The sequence below is a fragment of the Dryobates pubescens genome, chromosome 6 (genome assembly GCF_014839835.1).
Source record: "Dryobates pubescens isolate bDryPub1 chromosome 6, bDryPub1.pri, whole genome shotgun sequence".
Taxonomy (NCBI): domain Eukaryota; kingdom Metazoa; phylum Chordata; class Aves; order Piciformes; family Picidae; genus Dryobates; species Dryobates pubescens.
The window spans coordinates 26799586-26813004 of NC_071617.1; the positions used below are offsets into that span (position 1 = coordinate 26799586).

Here is a 13419-nt window from a genome sequence, read left to right on the forward strand (position 1 = left end):
TTCTGGGTAGATAGCTTTTATCTGCTCAAGCATACTGGGAAGAACATTTGTGAGGCAACTTGAATTCCGCTTCCCCTACTTGCATCTATATTCAAGAACACCCTTATAGCACTAACTTCACAGAGGGATTTTAATGAAAAGTAAACTGAAAAGAATGCTAAAACCCCTGTATTTTTTTTTCTTTATTATTACAAGAATAAATTAGACTTTAAGTGCAATAATCAAATGGTGAAGTAGTGAGGTGAAATTGAGTTCCACTCTTTTCTCACTGTGAGACATAGACTAAGACACATGATGATGATAAAATCACTCTCCCATCAGACGACAGTGCAAACATACAATACAATTACTTGCCACAAAACTCAGCCAACTGCTACAGCTTACAAGGGAGGCTGAGTATGAAACACCTACAAAGGTTAAAATGCAGAATCACGATGAAGCCAAGCATTGGAAAAAATAATGACAGAGCAAGCATATTTTACTGCCAATTGTGGTTTTGACCAGACCTTTGTTCACAGGGAAGAGTACCAATATTTGTTCTCAGTGCTATATTGCACCAGGTTTTTTAAATGTCAAGCCATTTCTAAGCAGTCCATTTAAACTGGAAAAGTCAATTGTGCAGAAATGTGTCATCTCACGTGCAGAATCCTTGGCTGTGTACTAACCAGAGTAAGACAAACACTGCAGCGTATTTTCCATTACTAAGCTGAGTTTCTAAATAAAACCATGTTGCTATTATTTGCATTCTAATTTGGTTCTCTTTGAATAGTGGAGCTATCACATTGAAGACTGAAGCAAGTACTGTAGGAATGTAATTTTTTGAATATGCAAATTGAAACAATGCCATTACACACCTGATTAAAATTTTACACTCATGAAAAAGAACTCTATCATGCAATTAATGTGCCTAAAGCTAAAAAACACAATTCATATATCAAACAATCAAAATGTGATACAAGCAACCAGTTCATATGTATTTGTAAATACTATTCAGGAAATAATTCTGAATTCAAAAGTGATTCAGAAAATTATCGTCTCTTTCTGAACTGTACTAATTCATTGATTAGTTATTTCAATTGACTTGGCTTTGGTGGTTTTTTTATAAAACAGTGCACTACTCTGTCACTCTAGTTCTGGGTGTAAATACTTCTGCAAAGTAAAAGGGATCTCATGTCTTGCACATTTCATTCAGCAACTGCAATAAATACTCCAGGAGTAGTGTTTGACCTCTAGCCCTTTCTACAGACATTAACTTCTTCACTAGTGTTTTGCAATATGCAGAAAACTGAAGTTAGGGAAAAGGAATCAATACAACCAGCTGAAATAAAAAGAAAGGCATATTTCTGTTACATCCATTACTTATGAAAGTTGTGACGCTGACAATGAAAAAAATCAAGCTGACATTTGGAGCCTTATTCCACATAGAAGCATTAATACTGTTTGTATTACATGTTCATTACAAAGAGATTATGTATTTCAATGAAGTAACATTTTACTTCACAAGAAAAGGAGAATGAAGGACTTTAATAACAGACTAATAAAATTAGAAATTAAAAAGACAACTTACCATTATATGTTCAAGTAGAGAATCTATTGCAACTATATTATCAAAATATGTTCTGCCAAAAAAGAGAAGTCAGTAAATATTGGCATTTAGTCAAACACCTCTCAAATGGCTGACATAGATTCCTGTTTCACAAACAGTGGAGACTGAATAGGTGAAGATGTAAACCTCTTGCACGTTGAAAATAATTGACTGACTGGCTATAGGACGAGGGAATTGAGACATGTTCCTAGCTCTGCTCCTTGAATCCATTATTCTACAATGTCAGAATCATAGAATATTCTCCATAATGTGCATAATTTTCTCTGTATAAAAGGCAAGCATTGCCTACCATGAACCAGACAGGCACCTGATGAGCAACACCAAGAATGTATCAAAATGGCTTTGTCACCCTTTACACACGAAAAAAATTAACAAAGGAAAGAAAAGCAATCCAAAAGAAAAAAAAATATTCAGTTGTTGATATATATTATCCTTATGCTTTAAAAATAACTCCTTAAGTTCATGCATAGAGGATTATGTGCTGAGAACTACTGAAAAATATGTATTGTAGACAAATTCACATATTATCAACCGCTTAACGCTTTTTAAAAGGCAACAATTTATAAAACTCTTAATTAGTTTTCTCTATCAAGCCAGGTGCAGCATGTTGAAATTGAAGAAAAAGACTGAGGTTGTGACTTAAAAAAAAAGAAAGATATCTTTTTCATAGCTAAATGGTAACTGTCCAAGGACAGTGAAGAATGTTGAAGGATAAAGGTCAAATTTATTAGTAAAAGAAGTCTAAATCTTCCACATTCCACGTCTTAATAACTTTCAGATTACAATGTCCCAGCAGACATAAAGACATTTGTTCTGTGCCCTTGAACATATATACAGCTCAGTTCTGCTTGGGTGTAGTGGAAAGGAAATATATAATAGACATGAAGAGATGGAGTACTGTATAGTATGCCCTTGCTAGAATGTTACAGTGACATGGCATGCTAACAATTTCCTCACTTAATAGGAAACCCTCTTTCCACATAAGTAAAGGTACAGATAATTTCTAAAAGGAAACTACTGATTTTCTTGCTAGTGCAAGTCTTCATCTACAAGAAGTTCATAAAGTTGTTATTAAAAGGTGTCCCAGTTCCAAGGCTAAAAGCACAGGGTTACTTTTTCGTTGTTGTTAAATCTAAACAATTCTAGCTATTGATGATGCCATAGGAGAGCTATTTTTAATAGATACATATCTTAACTATTTTCAGTATGTATTGTAATTTTTATCTTAATGGGGGTTTTTAAATTACAATGTTCTTTTGAACAATCTTAGTACCATGTCCCAAAAGTAAATTGCCAGCCCATAAATCTGGGTAGATTAATCCAGACTGCTTAGGTAAACTAACTTAGTTACAGATGTTAGTAACATAAAAGCACTCTAGAAAGGAACACACTGGTGCACTGGCAAGGGAATGATGAAAGAGTCCTTCAAAGGATACACTCTGAACCTAAAGTGAAATAAAAAACAAAACAAACAAACAAAACACACAAAAAGGTCATCCCGGAGGAGAAACTCTAGGAATAGCATCTGGATACAACCAGCTTTCCATCCTTCAATGCAAGAGGTAGACTCCTGCCTGCTGTGTATCACTTCCCATTCCAGCCAGGTTGGCTGCCTCTATTCCTGAGTAATGGCACAGGAATCCTGGAAGTCCACTATCCTCATCACTTTGAGTATTGTTCATTAAAAGCCACAGAAGTGTTTGTGATGGTAAAAATTCAGGACATCTCATTTTTCCACAGTGTGTCAGCTGGGGTCAGAGTGGCTGGAGGCAGAGAGGGACCTGGGGGTACTGGTCAATGGTAGGCTGAACATGAGCCTGCAGTGTGCCCAGGCAGCCAAGAGGGCCAATGGCATCCTGGCCTGTATCAGGAACAGTGTGGCCAGCAGGAACAGGGAGGTCATTCTACCCCTGGACACTGCACTGGTTAGGCCACACCTTTAGTACTGTGTCCAGTTCTGGGCCCCTCAGTTTAGGAAGGATGTTGAGTTGCTGGAGCGTGTCCAGAGAAGGGCAACGAAGCTGGTGAGGGGTTTGGAACACAAGCCCTATGAGGAGAGGCTGAGGGAGGTATAATCAGATGTTACAATTTTTTCTGCACCACCATAAAACTGTGTTTGCCCTACTGTCAGCCACATCATTGTCCCTGTGCTGAAATTTGTGTACACTTCAGGGTATGCCTTCACACCTGCTTGTGAGCTAGTTCAAAACATAATTAGATAGGAAAAGTCATGTTAGAAAAGCTCATTAAAATGAATTGATGAGATTTTAGCACGAGTCACACTTACTTTGATACATCAAGCAAAAAGTCATTCAGTTCAGTCTGCTTGGCAAGGCCCCGGCACACCTGGAAGCACAGATCACGTTATCATTTGTTGCAGAAGAATACTGAAGTCACAGGGAAGCTGACATCACACAGTCTACCCATTTCATTTTTATGAAAATACACCACTAGTACACACATATGTTACACCTCTATATAAAATTTAAAGCTGGATTGCTGGGCTTCAATCTTGGCCATCAAAGCCGCTGAGTTAAAACTGTTGAATGCAAGTAACATCTTTCTTAAGACTCTGAAAGATGTTGGTTGTTACATTTCTTCGTGCTGTCTCAAAGGCTGTCATGAATGTGGTTATGGAATTAGCTGCTTCTCCTCATCCAGCCACTCAGCTCTTTTAAGAATGCCAAATAGTTTATTTGCTTTCTTCGTTAGCATACTTTTACAACTTTTTTTACAGGTTGCAAAGTAGCAAGTAGACAGAATGAGAAACTAACATCAGTTAAACTGGTAAGTTTAATCAAGCTAAGAGATGGATGATAATACGTTCAACTATGGGAAAAATCACCATGAACATGAACACAAAAGGTAGTATGCATTCTACATTTTAGAAGTGGAGTGTTAGATGAAGTAAAGCCTTGAACTGTATTTTTATTTCACCTAACTGCAAACTCCGTATCTAAATTACAGTTGAACGCCTGTATATTACTAGAGTAAGCACTGAGGTAAGCATCCAGAACTAGAGACGCTTTCATCTGTGAAACACAGACACAAATAAATATGCAAAGTATGACAAACTATGTCCACAAGTCTTATTCTTGCCTATTATAAGGTAACCAGGTATACCTTCTTGAAATATAATACTTCCTAACAGCCAGCTGTGAGTCTGGCAGGTGCAGCCCAATACCAGATCAAAACTCTTGCCATTCTTCTTATGCAAAATACTGGCAAGGACAAGCCTCCAGCTTAGCAGAAGGGAGAAAAATGAAAACTACCAATGCACAGGCTTGAACTAAACCTTCCACATTCTGTTTTCATAGGTGTGAAAGACTTCTCAGTTAAAGAGGGAGTCACTGTTACAAAGTGAAGTCACAACTGCATGCAACTACAATTGTCCTAGTATACATCAATCTGTGCGGGCTAATTCTGCCTTAAATGTACCACATTGAACAACCATCCCTAACAAAATCAATGACTTCCAGCACCAAGGCTGCAGAATCTAGAAAAGCAGGAAGCTTTGTCCAAGTCTTCTGCAAAGTGTATGAAAGAAAACTTGTAAAAAAAATAATCACAAAATTCCTCCTGAGTTGACAGAAGAACCTATTCTATCATTTCCTGTGAGTTGAGGGAACACGTTTAGTTTCAGGGTTACCCGCTTTTACCAGCTGATCCAACAAAACCTATTGGCAAAGCTGCTAGGGTTTGCTATAGCAGCCTGCACTGTTTGGAGGTTCGTAAGGCACTTGACTTCTGACAGCATGAAGAATTCTAAATGGGAGTAGTTACAAGACTGTGAAGCAGCCAGCAAGGATAGCTTAAAGTAGGTTTAGCCACTAATACCTAATAATCTCAAACAGAATACCAAAGCAGGAGGACAGCAACCATTGAGTCCAGAAGTTGCCTTCTTACCAGAAAACAAACACAGTTTGTTATTTGATCCATAGTTACAAGTAAGGAAAATTAGCTCAATGCACAACAAAAATGTCAGTGTATTTTTCCCAGGTTCAGGGAAGGGGTTTAAATCAGTGTTGCAGCAGTGACCTCAACTTAAATTTGATCTTAATTCATATTCCTACTAATCAAGTTCTGGCAGAAGGGTTACACTATGAAAAAGTGGAAAACCACCCACACTTACTTGTACTTGATGTATTGCTACTGAAGCCCATGCAAGATTAGCTGTTGCAACCTGAAACAGAAGAAACTGACTCTGATGAAACCTTGAAAATTGAACATCAGTTACATGCTTGTTTTCTTTACCTAGCTGCTACATAAGTTGACTGAGCTGTTTTAGACATGCAGGCAGTTTCAATTTGTGGGAAGATGGTTATTTTGTGCAAATCCCAGTATACTTGTCAGTGTTTCAATTTTAGTAAGGTACACTCAGTCACAAGAGAACAATCCTCACTTTTTGCATCAAAAAATGCTTACCAATGCTCTTCAAAAGTGGTATTGGAAACTCATCAGCTGAGAAATGCAGTATCAAAACAAACATCCCATAAGCCAAGGGCTTAAAAAAATTACCTTGTATACACTGTTGAAAGGCATCTGCCACAGAAATAAAATATCCATAACATCTTTTGGGGATGTATCTCTTCAGCCACAGCTATTTTCAGCTGTAAACAGGCACTACTTCTTTCATTACCATTTTGGTGGCAGAAGAACCAGACCTGATCCCTCAGCTCAAGACTAGTGTTTTAAGTATGACAGTTTCCAGGCAACATTTCAAACAAATGTTACGTAAACCGCAGTTAACTAAGATGTGCTACCACACATAATATCCTGTCCTTGAAATACAGGAGCTTTATAGGAACACAGAGGACAGAACTACAAAAGGTCTGCTGCTGCATACCCTCCTAAGGCAGTGGGTTTTAATTTTACTTTTTTTACAAACAGAACACATTGTGCACATTTTATGAAAACTGCTAATGGAATCCAAAAGCTTTCTGAAACCTGAATGGTGAAAGAATGCTTTAGAGCACTCAGAAAGACACCTTAAAATATTTTTAATTTACTAATAAAATACTTTTATTTAGCACCCAGTCTTTTTCAAGTAGACAGCTCATGAACTTCATTCATATTTCATATAATACAAAAGACTCGTATTTGCACAGAACAATGCTTCTCTGAGACCTCTCAGAGCTGTAGATTGGTTAATGTAATAAAAATTAATGCAATTAAAATAAATTAAAAAAAAACAAAAACATTGTCTGTAAGCAGCAGAATATGAATGCTTTTTCTTTTCTGGGATCAGGGACACTGGTATAACCATATCAATCCAGTCTCCTACCATGACCATTACCGGTAAAAAAAAAAACCTGTGGTGCAAAACTGAGGCTGAAGTGACAGTGACTGCCCAGATAATATGCATGTGTGGGTATCACAGGTATGCTGGGCTACATGCTTTTGATGACCCAAAACTAGCAAATAGTTGTTAACCTAGGAAGAAACTAGGAGACTCAACAGCAGGCATCTCTTATCTACCCACTTCAAGACATCTTGGAAAGACCACCTGGGTATGCACATTTTTGTGAGCAACTCTTGGAAATACTGCCTGAACGCACTCATCTCAGTGTCTTAAGAGGGTGTGGCTGTAAGAACATGAATGCTAGTATATGAAACGTCTTTTGCTTCGCTTCTATTTTAAAACAACATCAACTTTCCCCTCCTGAAAGACCTGGTATTAAGACTTGCCATATTGTGGCTACACTGTGGCAAGAGGGCTCATTCCCTTTAGAACCCACACTGAAAATGTCAATTAAAAAGACATTTACAAGTCTTGCCATACTGTAAAATAAAGCTTTACTGGAAAGTTAAAATTGAGACTCAGGATAACTCAGCAGTGTCTTTTTTATATAAAGTGATTTTTGTTTCTGACATTTGATTTATACTTATATTTTGTTCACATGCCCTCCATTACCTCCTCTAACAACTCTGTATTGAGTTTAAAATCAATGACATTAAATCTGGAACCTGGTGTTGTGTTTTGTTCCCCCACAAAAGAATGCAGGGTAAAATTCTTGATGTGTCTCCTTACTTCTGTAGTAATCCTTACCTCCAGTGACTGAAATATAAATCACTACTTTTTTTTTAATAAGCAACATTTGATGAGAACAAAAATCAAGTACAAGAAAGGTAATAAATACATAAGAGAAAGAGAAGAAAGTTTGATAGGGCTGATGTGCTGAGAGCATGGTGGGGAAGTGGGCGAAGGCTGGGCATGAGCTCACCTCTTGGTGACTAAGGTGGAAGGCTTCTTTCCCCCCGTGGCGGTAAAGCTCCAAGATACCAATCAGATCACCAATTGCAGTGACAATTGGCAAACACAAAACAGATTGGATTCGGGTCCCTGATTCCAGTCCAGTACCTTTGGGAAATCGCTCATCCTAAAAAATGTAAGCATAATCTGATAAAATGTAATATCGTAACATTACAATGAAAGATATACTGACATTTTCCTCCCTCTTCTGGCTGATCAGGTCTGCAGAAAAATGGTAAAATTCACATACAATAGTAAGTCATCTACCCAAAAATGTAATTAAAAATCACAGTGTTAGTTTACATACCCAGTTTACCTTATTGACTTAAATTCAGAATTAGCTGCAATATGACACAGCTTGGGTTTGTCATTATAATACATCTTCTCTACTCTCACAGGCAGCATAAACAGCACTTCTATTGCTACTGTGAGTGCAGATTAAGTAAAACTCTAAACAAACAGCACTCCTTTACCACCCACCCCCCCCCCCCCCCCCCCCCCCAAAAAAAACAAACCCAAGGCATTCATAGTCATGAAGTCAGCTGCTCAGATTTCAAAATTACCAAGCAGACAGCAGTGCTGAGGCTAAGGCTTTAGGTTACACAATTACAATCCTCAACCAGCTCCTAAGGAGGAAGACGTATTCCCAAAATATTATGAGAGTAAGAATATTTTTCTTTCCCTGGTTTATGCATCCTGAATAAACCAGTGAAAAAGTTATAGGAATAAGTATTAAAATAATCCTACCAGCTGCTGTAAAAGGTCCAAACATGTAACTTTTAATCTATACAGTGAATGCCCAAGGCTTTATAGCTTCAGTTCTGCATGTAGCAAAACTCACAAATACCTGAGAAACCACCTGGATGTTAGTTAGTAAGGCAGTAAGTAGCCAATGTGAAGCGCATGAGACCCAATGTGAAGTGCATGAGATCCACTTCATTGTATATCAATCCTTCAGTATTTGATTTGTACCAGATGTTCCCTGCAGGCTGTACTTAGACAAGGCAGACACTCCTTCAAAGATGATCAAAATCTCTCCCTTCTCAAAGAAAAGAGCAAATAATCTCTACCTTAATTACTAAGATGACAATCAATCTGAATAGCTAGGAACAAATGACAGACAAAAGTGAGTGGGAAGTACTCTGCAAAATAAGCATCCTGCTTTCACTTTACTATTCTATCCTTTACAAAAAAGAAAAAGAAAGAAAAAAAAGGGCTGGCAAGCCTGTTTGCAAGCAGCTCCCTTTCACTGTTGAGATGGCTTCTAAAATCATATGATGGCAAACCATATCACTGAAGTGATTCTATGATTCTAAAATGTATCTCCCTTTTTGATCAGTAATCCACTACTACCGTAAACTGACAAAAAAAGTTATAAATTCCTCCCCACTACCCTCTCCAATTTTATTAGGAATGTAAAATCAAAACATACAACCACTGTATGCAAGGATATCACGATATTGATTGGAAATTATCAGCAACAACTTCAGCCTTATATGCAACTGTAAAAAACTAGTAACACATAAAATCTTTTTAGTCCAGGGTATATAGAAGGCACTGAGTGTAACTACAGGGAAAGCGGCTTCTGCCTTTTGTTTTTGTGGTTCTGTTTAAGCGTACTCGCATTATGCCTGTGGTACTTTGTTTGTAGCCTGAGTTTGCCCTGTAAAGGTCATATGTTTCTTAACAAATATTTTTGTTAAAATATTGGTCAGCCATATCCAATTTTGGGCACAATATCCAAGACACTTATTCTGGGCAGAATTCAAAAGGATAGAAAACACTGAAGAGAAAGGAGAATTTAAACTTCCTTGGTGTTGTTGTAATCAGCTGATCACACGGTGTTCTCATGAAGTGCAGTCTGAACACAAGTTTCACACGATTGCATAGATGAACATACAAGATGAAGTTTTAAAAAAATAAATTTAAAGGACAGACATGCAGAGTGCCAAATATTCACAGAGTATCACCTTAGTTTTTTCTGAATCCTTTTATGGGCAAAAGCCTGAATTTTGGTATCAGTTGCACTGGTGTGCCTTTCATACAGGTCTACTGGTATTTTAAGCACTCTACCTTTAGACCAGTGTTAAGCAAAGATCAAAATCCCGTCTAACAAACAGAATTCTGACTGACATTCCTGTCAGTGTGAGCCCGGAATTATAATTAAATCAAACATTGACTATATGGGAGTCTTCTTGTTTGGGAGTCTTCTTATTTTAAGACCATGAAGACAGGAGTTTTGAATGATAGTGGGTTTTTTGACTCTCTGCGTGACTGTGGTACCATTACTTCCCTTCTAAATTCAATCCATCAGGCTAATTAAAACTCAAGTTCTTTTTCTTTGTAGGAATGTACCAAGATCATGTAAATTCTATCATTATACATTCGTCTCGATAAACATTTGATCATCTAAATATTCATGCTAAGAAAATGCTGTAATCATCTTGTTAAAAGGAGAAAGAGAAAGCTTTTTACCCCCAGAATATCTTCTACTAACAACGTTTTTCTGGATCTAGCTACATAAGCAGATACTGTAGTGCCATGTGCAATGGGGCCTGCAGGAATGAGCCGTGGTTGTCCTTCCTTAGCTCCTGGTGGTGTAAATACACACAGACTCTAGTTAGAAGGAAAAAAAAAAACACACACACACAAACAAAAACACAAACAAACAAACAAAAAAAAAGAAAAGAAGAATGCAATTAGAATGCATGGTTACTTTCATGGAGTTACTGTGCTACTGATGTAGCATAAAGAATTGAATAAAGTAGATAATGTAGACAAACAGCTTTTGACAATAAAAAGTAGTTAGACAAATTCTGCTTGACTGTTTTGAAATCTTTCGTTATCTCACTCTAAAATTACCACTCGGTGATGATGTCAGTCATCACTTATATCAGGGTTGGATTATGTTTACCTTGAATGCACAGTAAATGCATAAAGGCTCACAGAGCCTTGTAATTTACTTTTTGTAAAACAGTTGCAAATACATATAAAGGTCAAACCTACAAACTCTTCTGTGCCAAACATTCTTCAGATCTAAAATTTCATTCCTTTTTTTTTTTGGATGAAAAATAAACTTTATGGAACAGTACAGTGCTGGGAAACAATGTTTCTATCGGTCTCGCTACAATTTTCCTTTCAGCATATTTATTTCATACATCTTATGCAGCTGGAAGGAAAGATACTCCTTCCATGGAGCAGCTCCACTGAAAACACACACTATTTATTCCATTTTGATGTCCTGTGTTATGGTACAAGTGTGTGAAATCATTAAATTATTGTTCTGATATTTTTGTTTGCTTTTTGGTTTTCTTTCATGGTTGGTTGGGGTTTTCTTTGTTTATTTGTTTGTTTTGTTTTTATCAAAGAAGCTAGAAAAAGGTTTAGGATAGAAATGGCATAATAATATTGAAATACATATCTTCACAAATGTTTGACCTGCTATACCATATGCTTATAACAAAAAGGTTAATACTGCAGAGTAGGAAATGAAACATGACGTTTAAAGTCTAAATTAGGTACCTAGAGGAATGACACAAATGAAATTAACAGCACACTGGAGACCAAAGTTGATCTCTTCGAAGATTAACACATTTATCCACACCATTCTTCATACTTTTTCCTAAGAATACTTCTTCTGTATTTGGGTCCTTATACCAAGATAGTAATGTGTGATGCTTAGCAAAGTAACCGCATTATTTAAATTGTGAGTACAAAATGTGCTTTTCCACACCAGTATCCTGAGTCATGCCCATAACTTAATATAAAACAACATATGAATCTTTCACTTCTCAGAAACAGCTTCTCGAAACAAAATGCAAGAAAAAAAGACAAAACCTAAAAGCCACTTTCACCACAAAACAAAGAACTCACTTCTTCCACACATACGTATCTTCCTTCAGAAAAATGCCTTCACTAGGTCTTCAGTGGCCAAAATCTCTGCTGACACCATAAAATGTTGCTAGCAGAAGTTGCTTTTGCCACCACAGCCTTTTCTGTGTCCATGTGTAAGTATGAGTTTGGTTGACAAACCACTCTGTTGCTGCCACCTTTAAGTACTACTTTAAAGCAGCATCCCTACATTGAAAAAAAACCCATGGACATTATTCTACTGCAAGTGATAAAAGTTTTACAGAAGCATTCCTATTCTGCTTCTTATACAAAACTACAAATCCCACTGCTAGGGGGTTAAAAAACTACCCACTAGGTTCTAAATTTGCCACTACTCCTTCAGGCTCTATACAAGTGGAGAACTATAAATGGGCAAAAACAGACCTCCACCTAGACCTCAGAAACAATCCTTGATCTCCAAGGCCACAGCAACTGATAATCTTATCCTGACCAAGCAGCACTAACAAAAAGAAAGACAAATTTTCTCATAACCATATATGAGCTGCAATTAGTCCATAAGCTTCTACCACTCCATACATACACCTGATGAATGTTCATGACTGTTGACACATTACATATATGATAATTTAAATCTGAATGGGTGCAAACATTTATTGCCAGTTAAGGACGTAGAAATTTCTCGAGTTTTGTTAGGATTTTGTTAATGAAGATTTTGAGTCCTGGAAGCCATTAATGGCAAGGTCAGCCAAAGAAAATGCAGTAAGAACAAAATAGCCGTGCTCTGTTTTACTACAGCACGTTACTGAAATTATCTCTGAGGTATGACATAGACACAGCTCTAAAAGAATCTCTTTGATTACCACTGTCCAAAACTACCAGGTTTTCCATGTCACCTATGCAGCTCACATTTACTGTTTTTCCTTTTGCTTAAAAGAGCATTTTTAAAATAAAATGTAGTAGTAATAACATTTGGGGCTCATTTGGTCTCTTCTATTAATGAATCACTACAGCATTCTTTTAATTTCCAACAGCATATTCAAATCATCCTTCACCAGCTCAAAGCGTAGTTAGAAATGTTCCCATGCAGACATCAGATACATTGGACACAGCGTCACAAGTAAATGAAGAAATGGGTAGATTTGGCCTTTTAAATTACTTGCATTTCTTTAGTGGGTTTGAATACTTTACTTCAGAAACAGACTAACAGTTTGTGTTTCTACTAATGACACTGAACAGTGATTACAATGAAAATAAGGAATCAGTGGGTTTTTAAACAGAACTTAAGGAATATATCATCAATACAGTTTTCAGGTGCTTTTGGTCCTCCTCTGATGCTCTGATGAGCATGTATTGTTCAGCATGTCCTGAACTGCTCAGTTGATTCTTCCTCTTTTTTTTTTTTATTTTTATAATAGTCCTTTTAACTAAGAAAATACCAATCATACACTGATTTTCCTAAAAGTCTTCTGCAGAAAATAGGACTGGGTGATGATCAGTTTTAATTAACAGAATGACAGTTAATGTACACAGGAAAAGCATTCCATTAACCAACTGTTTTGGTGGCAAGGGTGACTGGATCCTGACCTCTAGTTTCTTCAACAGCAAGTTCTGCTGATAAAACTGGCCCTAAAAATGCTTAAGGGAAAAAACCCATTTAACATTCAACTCACAGTAAGTGAAAGCCTTAATACTAAAACATTACTATATA

General features: G+C 37.0%; 1 protein-coding gene across 2 annotated transcripts in view; it reads right to left on the reverse strand.

The window, feature by feature from the left end:
- The window catches only part of PDE10A (phosphodiesterase 10A), a 368681-nt gene that overhangs the window by 35392 nt on the left and 319870 nt on the right, over nucleotides 1-13419 (reverse strand). For both annotated transcript variants that reach the window (XM_009898929.2, XM_009898930.2), the window contains exons 6-10: nucleotides 10335-10475; nucleotides 7831-7986; nucleotides 5739-5789; nucleotides 3894-3952; nucleotides 1568-1619 (exon numbers count right to left, since the gene is read on the reverse strand). In XM_009898929.2, coding sequence (XP_009897231.1) covers nucleotides 1568-1619; nucleotides 3894-3952; nucleotides 5739-5789; nucleotides 7831-7986; nucleotides 10335-10475 — 459 coding nt within the window. The remainder of the gene's footprint in view (nucleotides 1-1567; nucleotides 1620-3893; nucleotides 3953-5738; nucleotides 5790-7830; nucleotides 7987-10334; nucleotides 10476-13419) is intronic.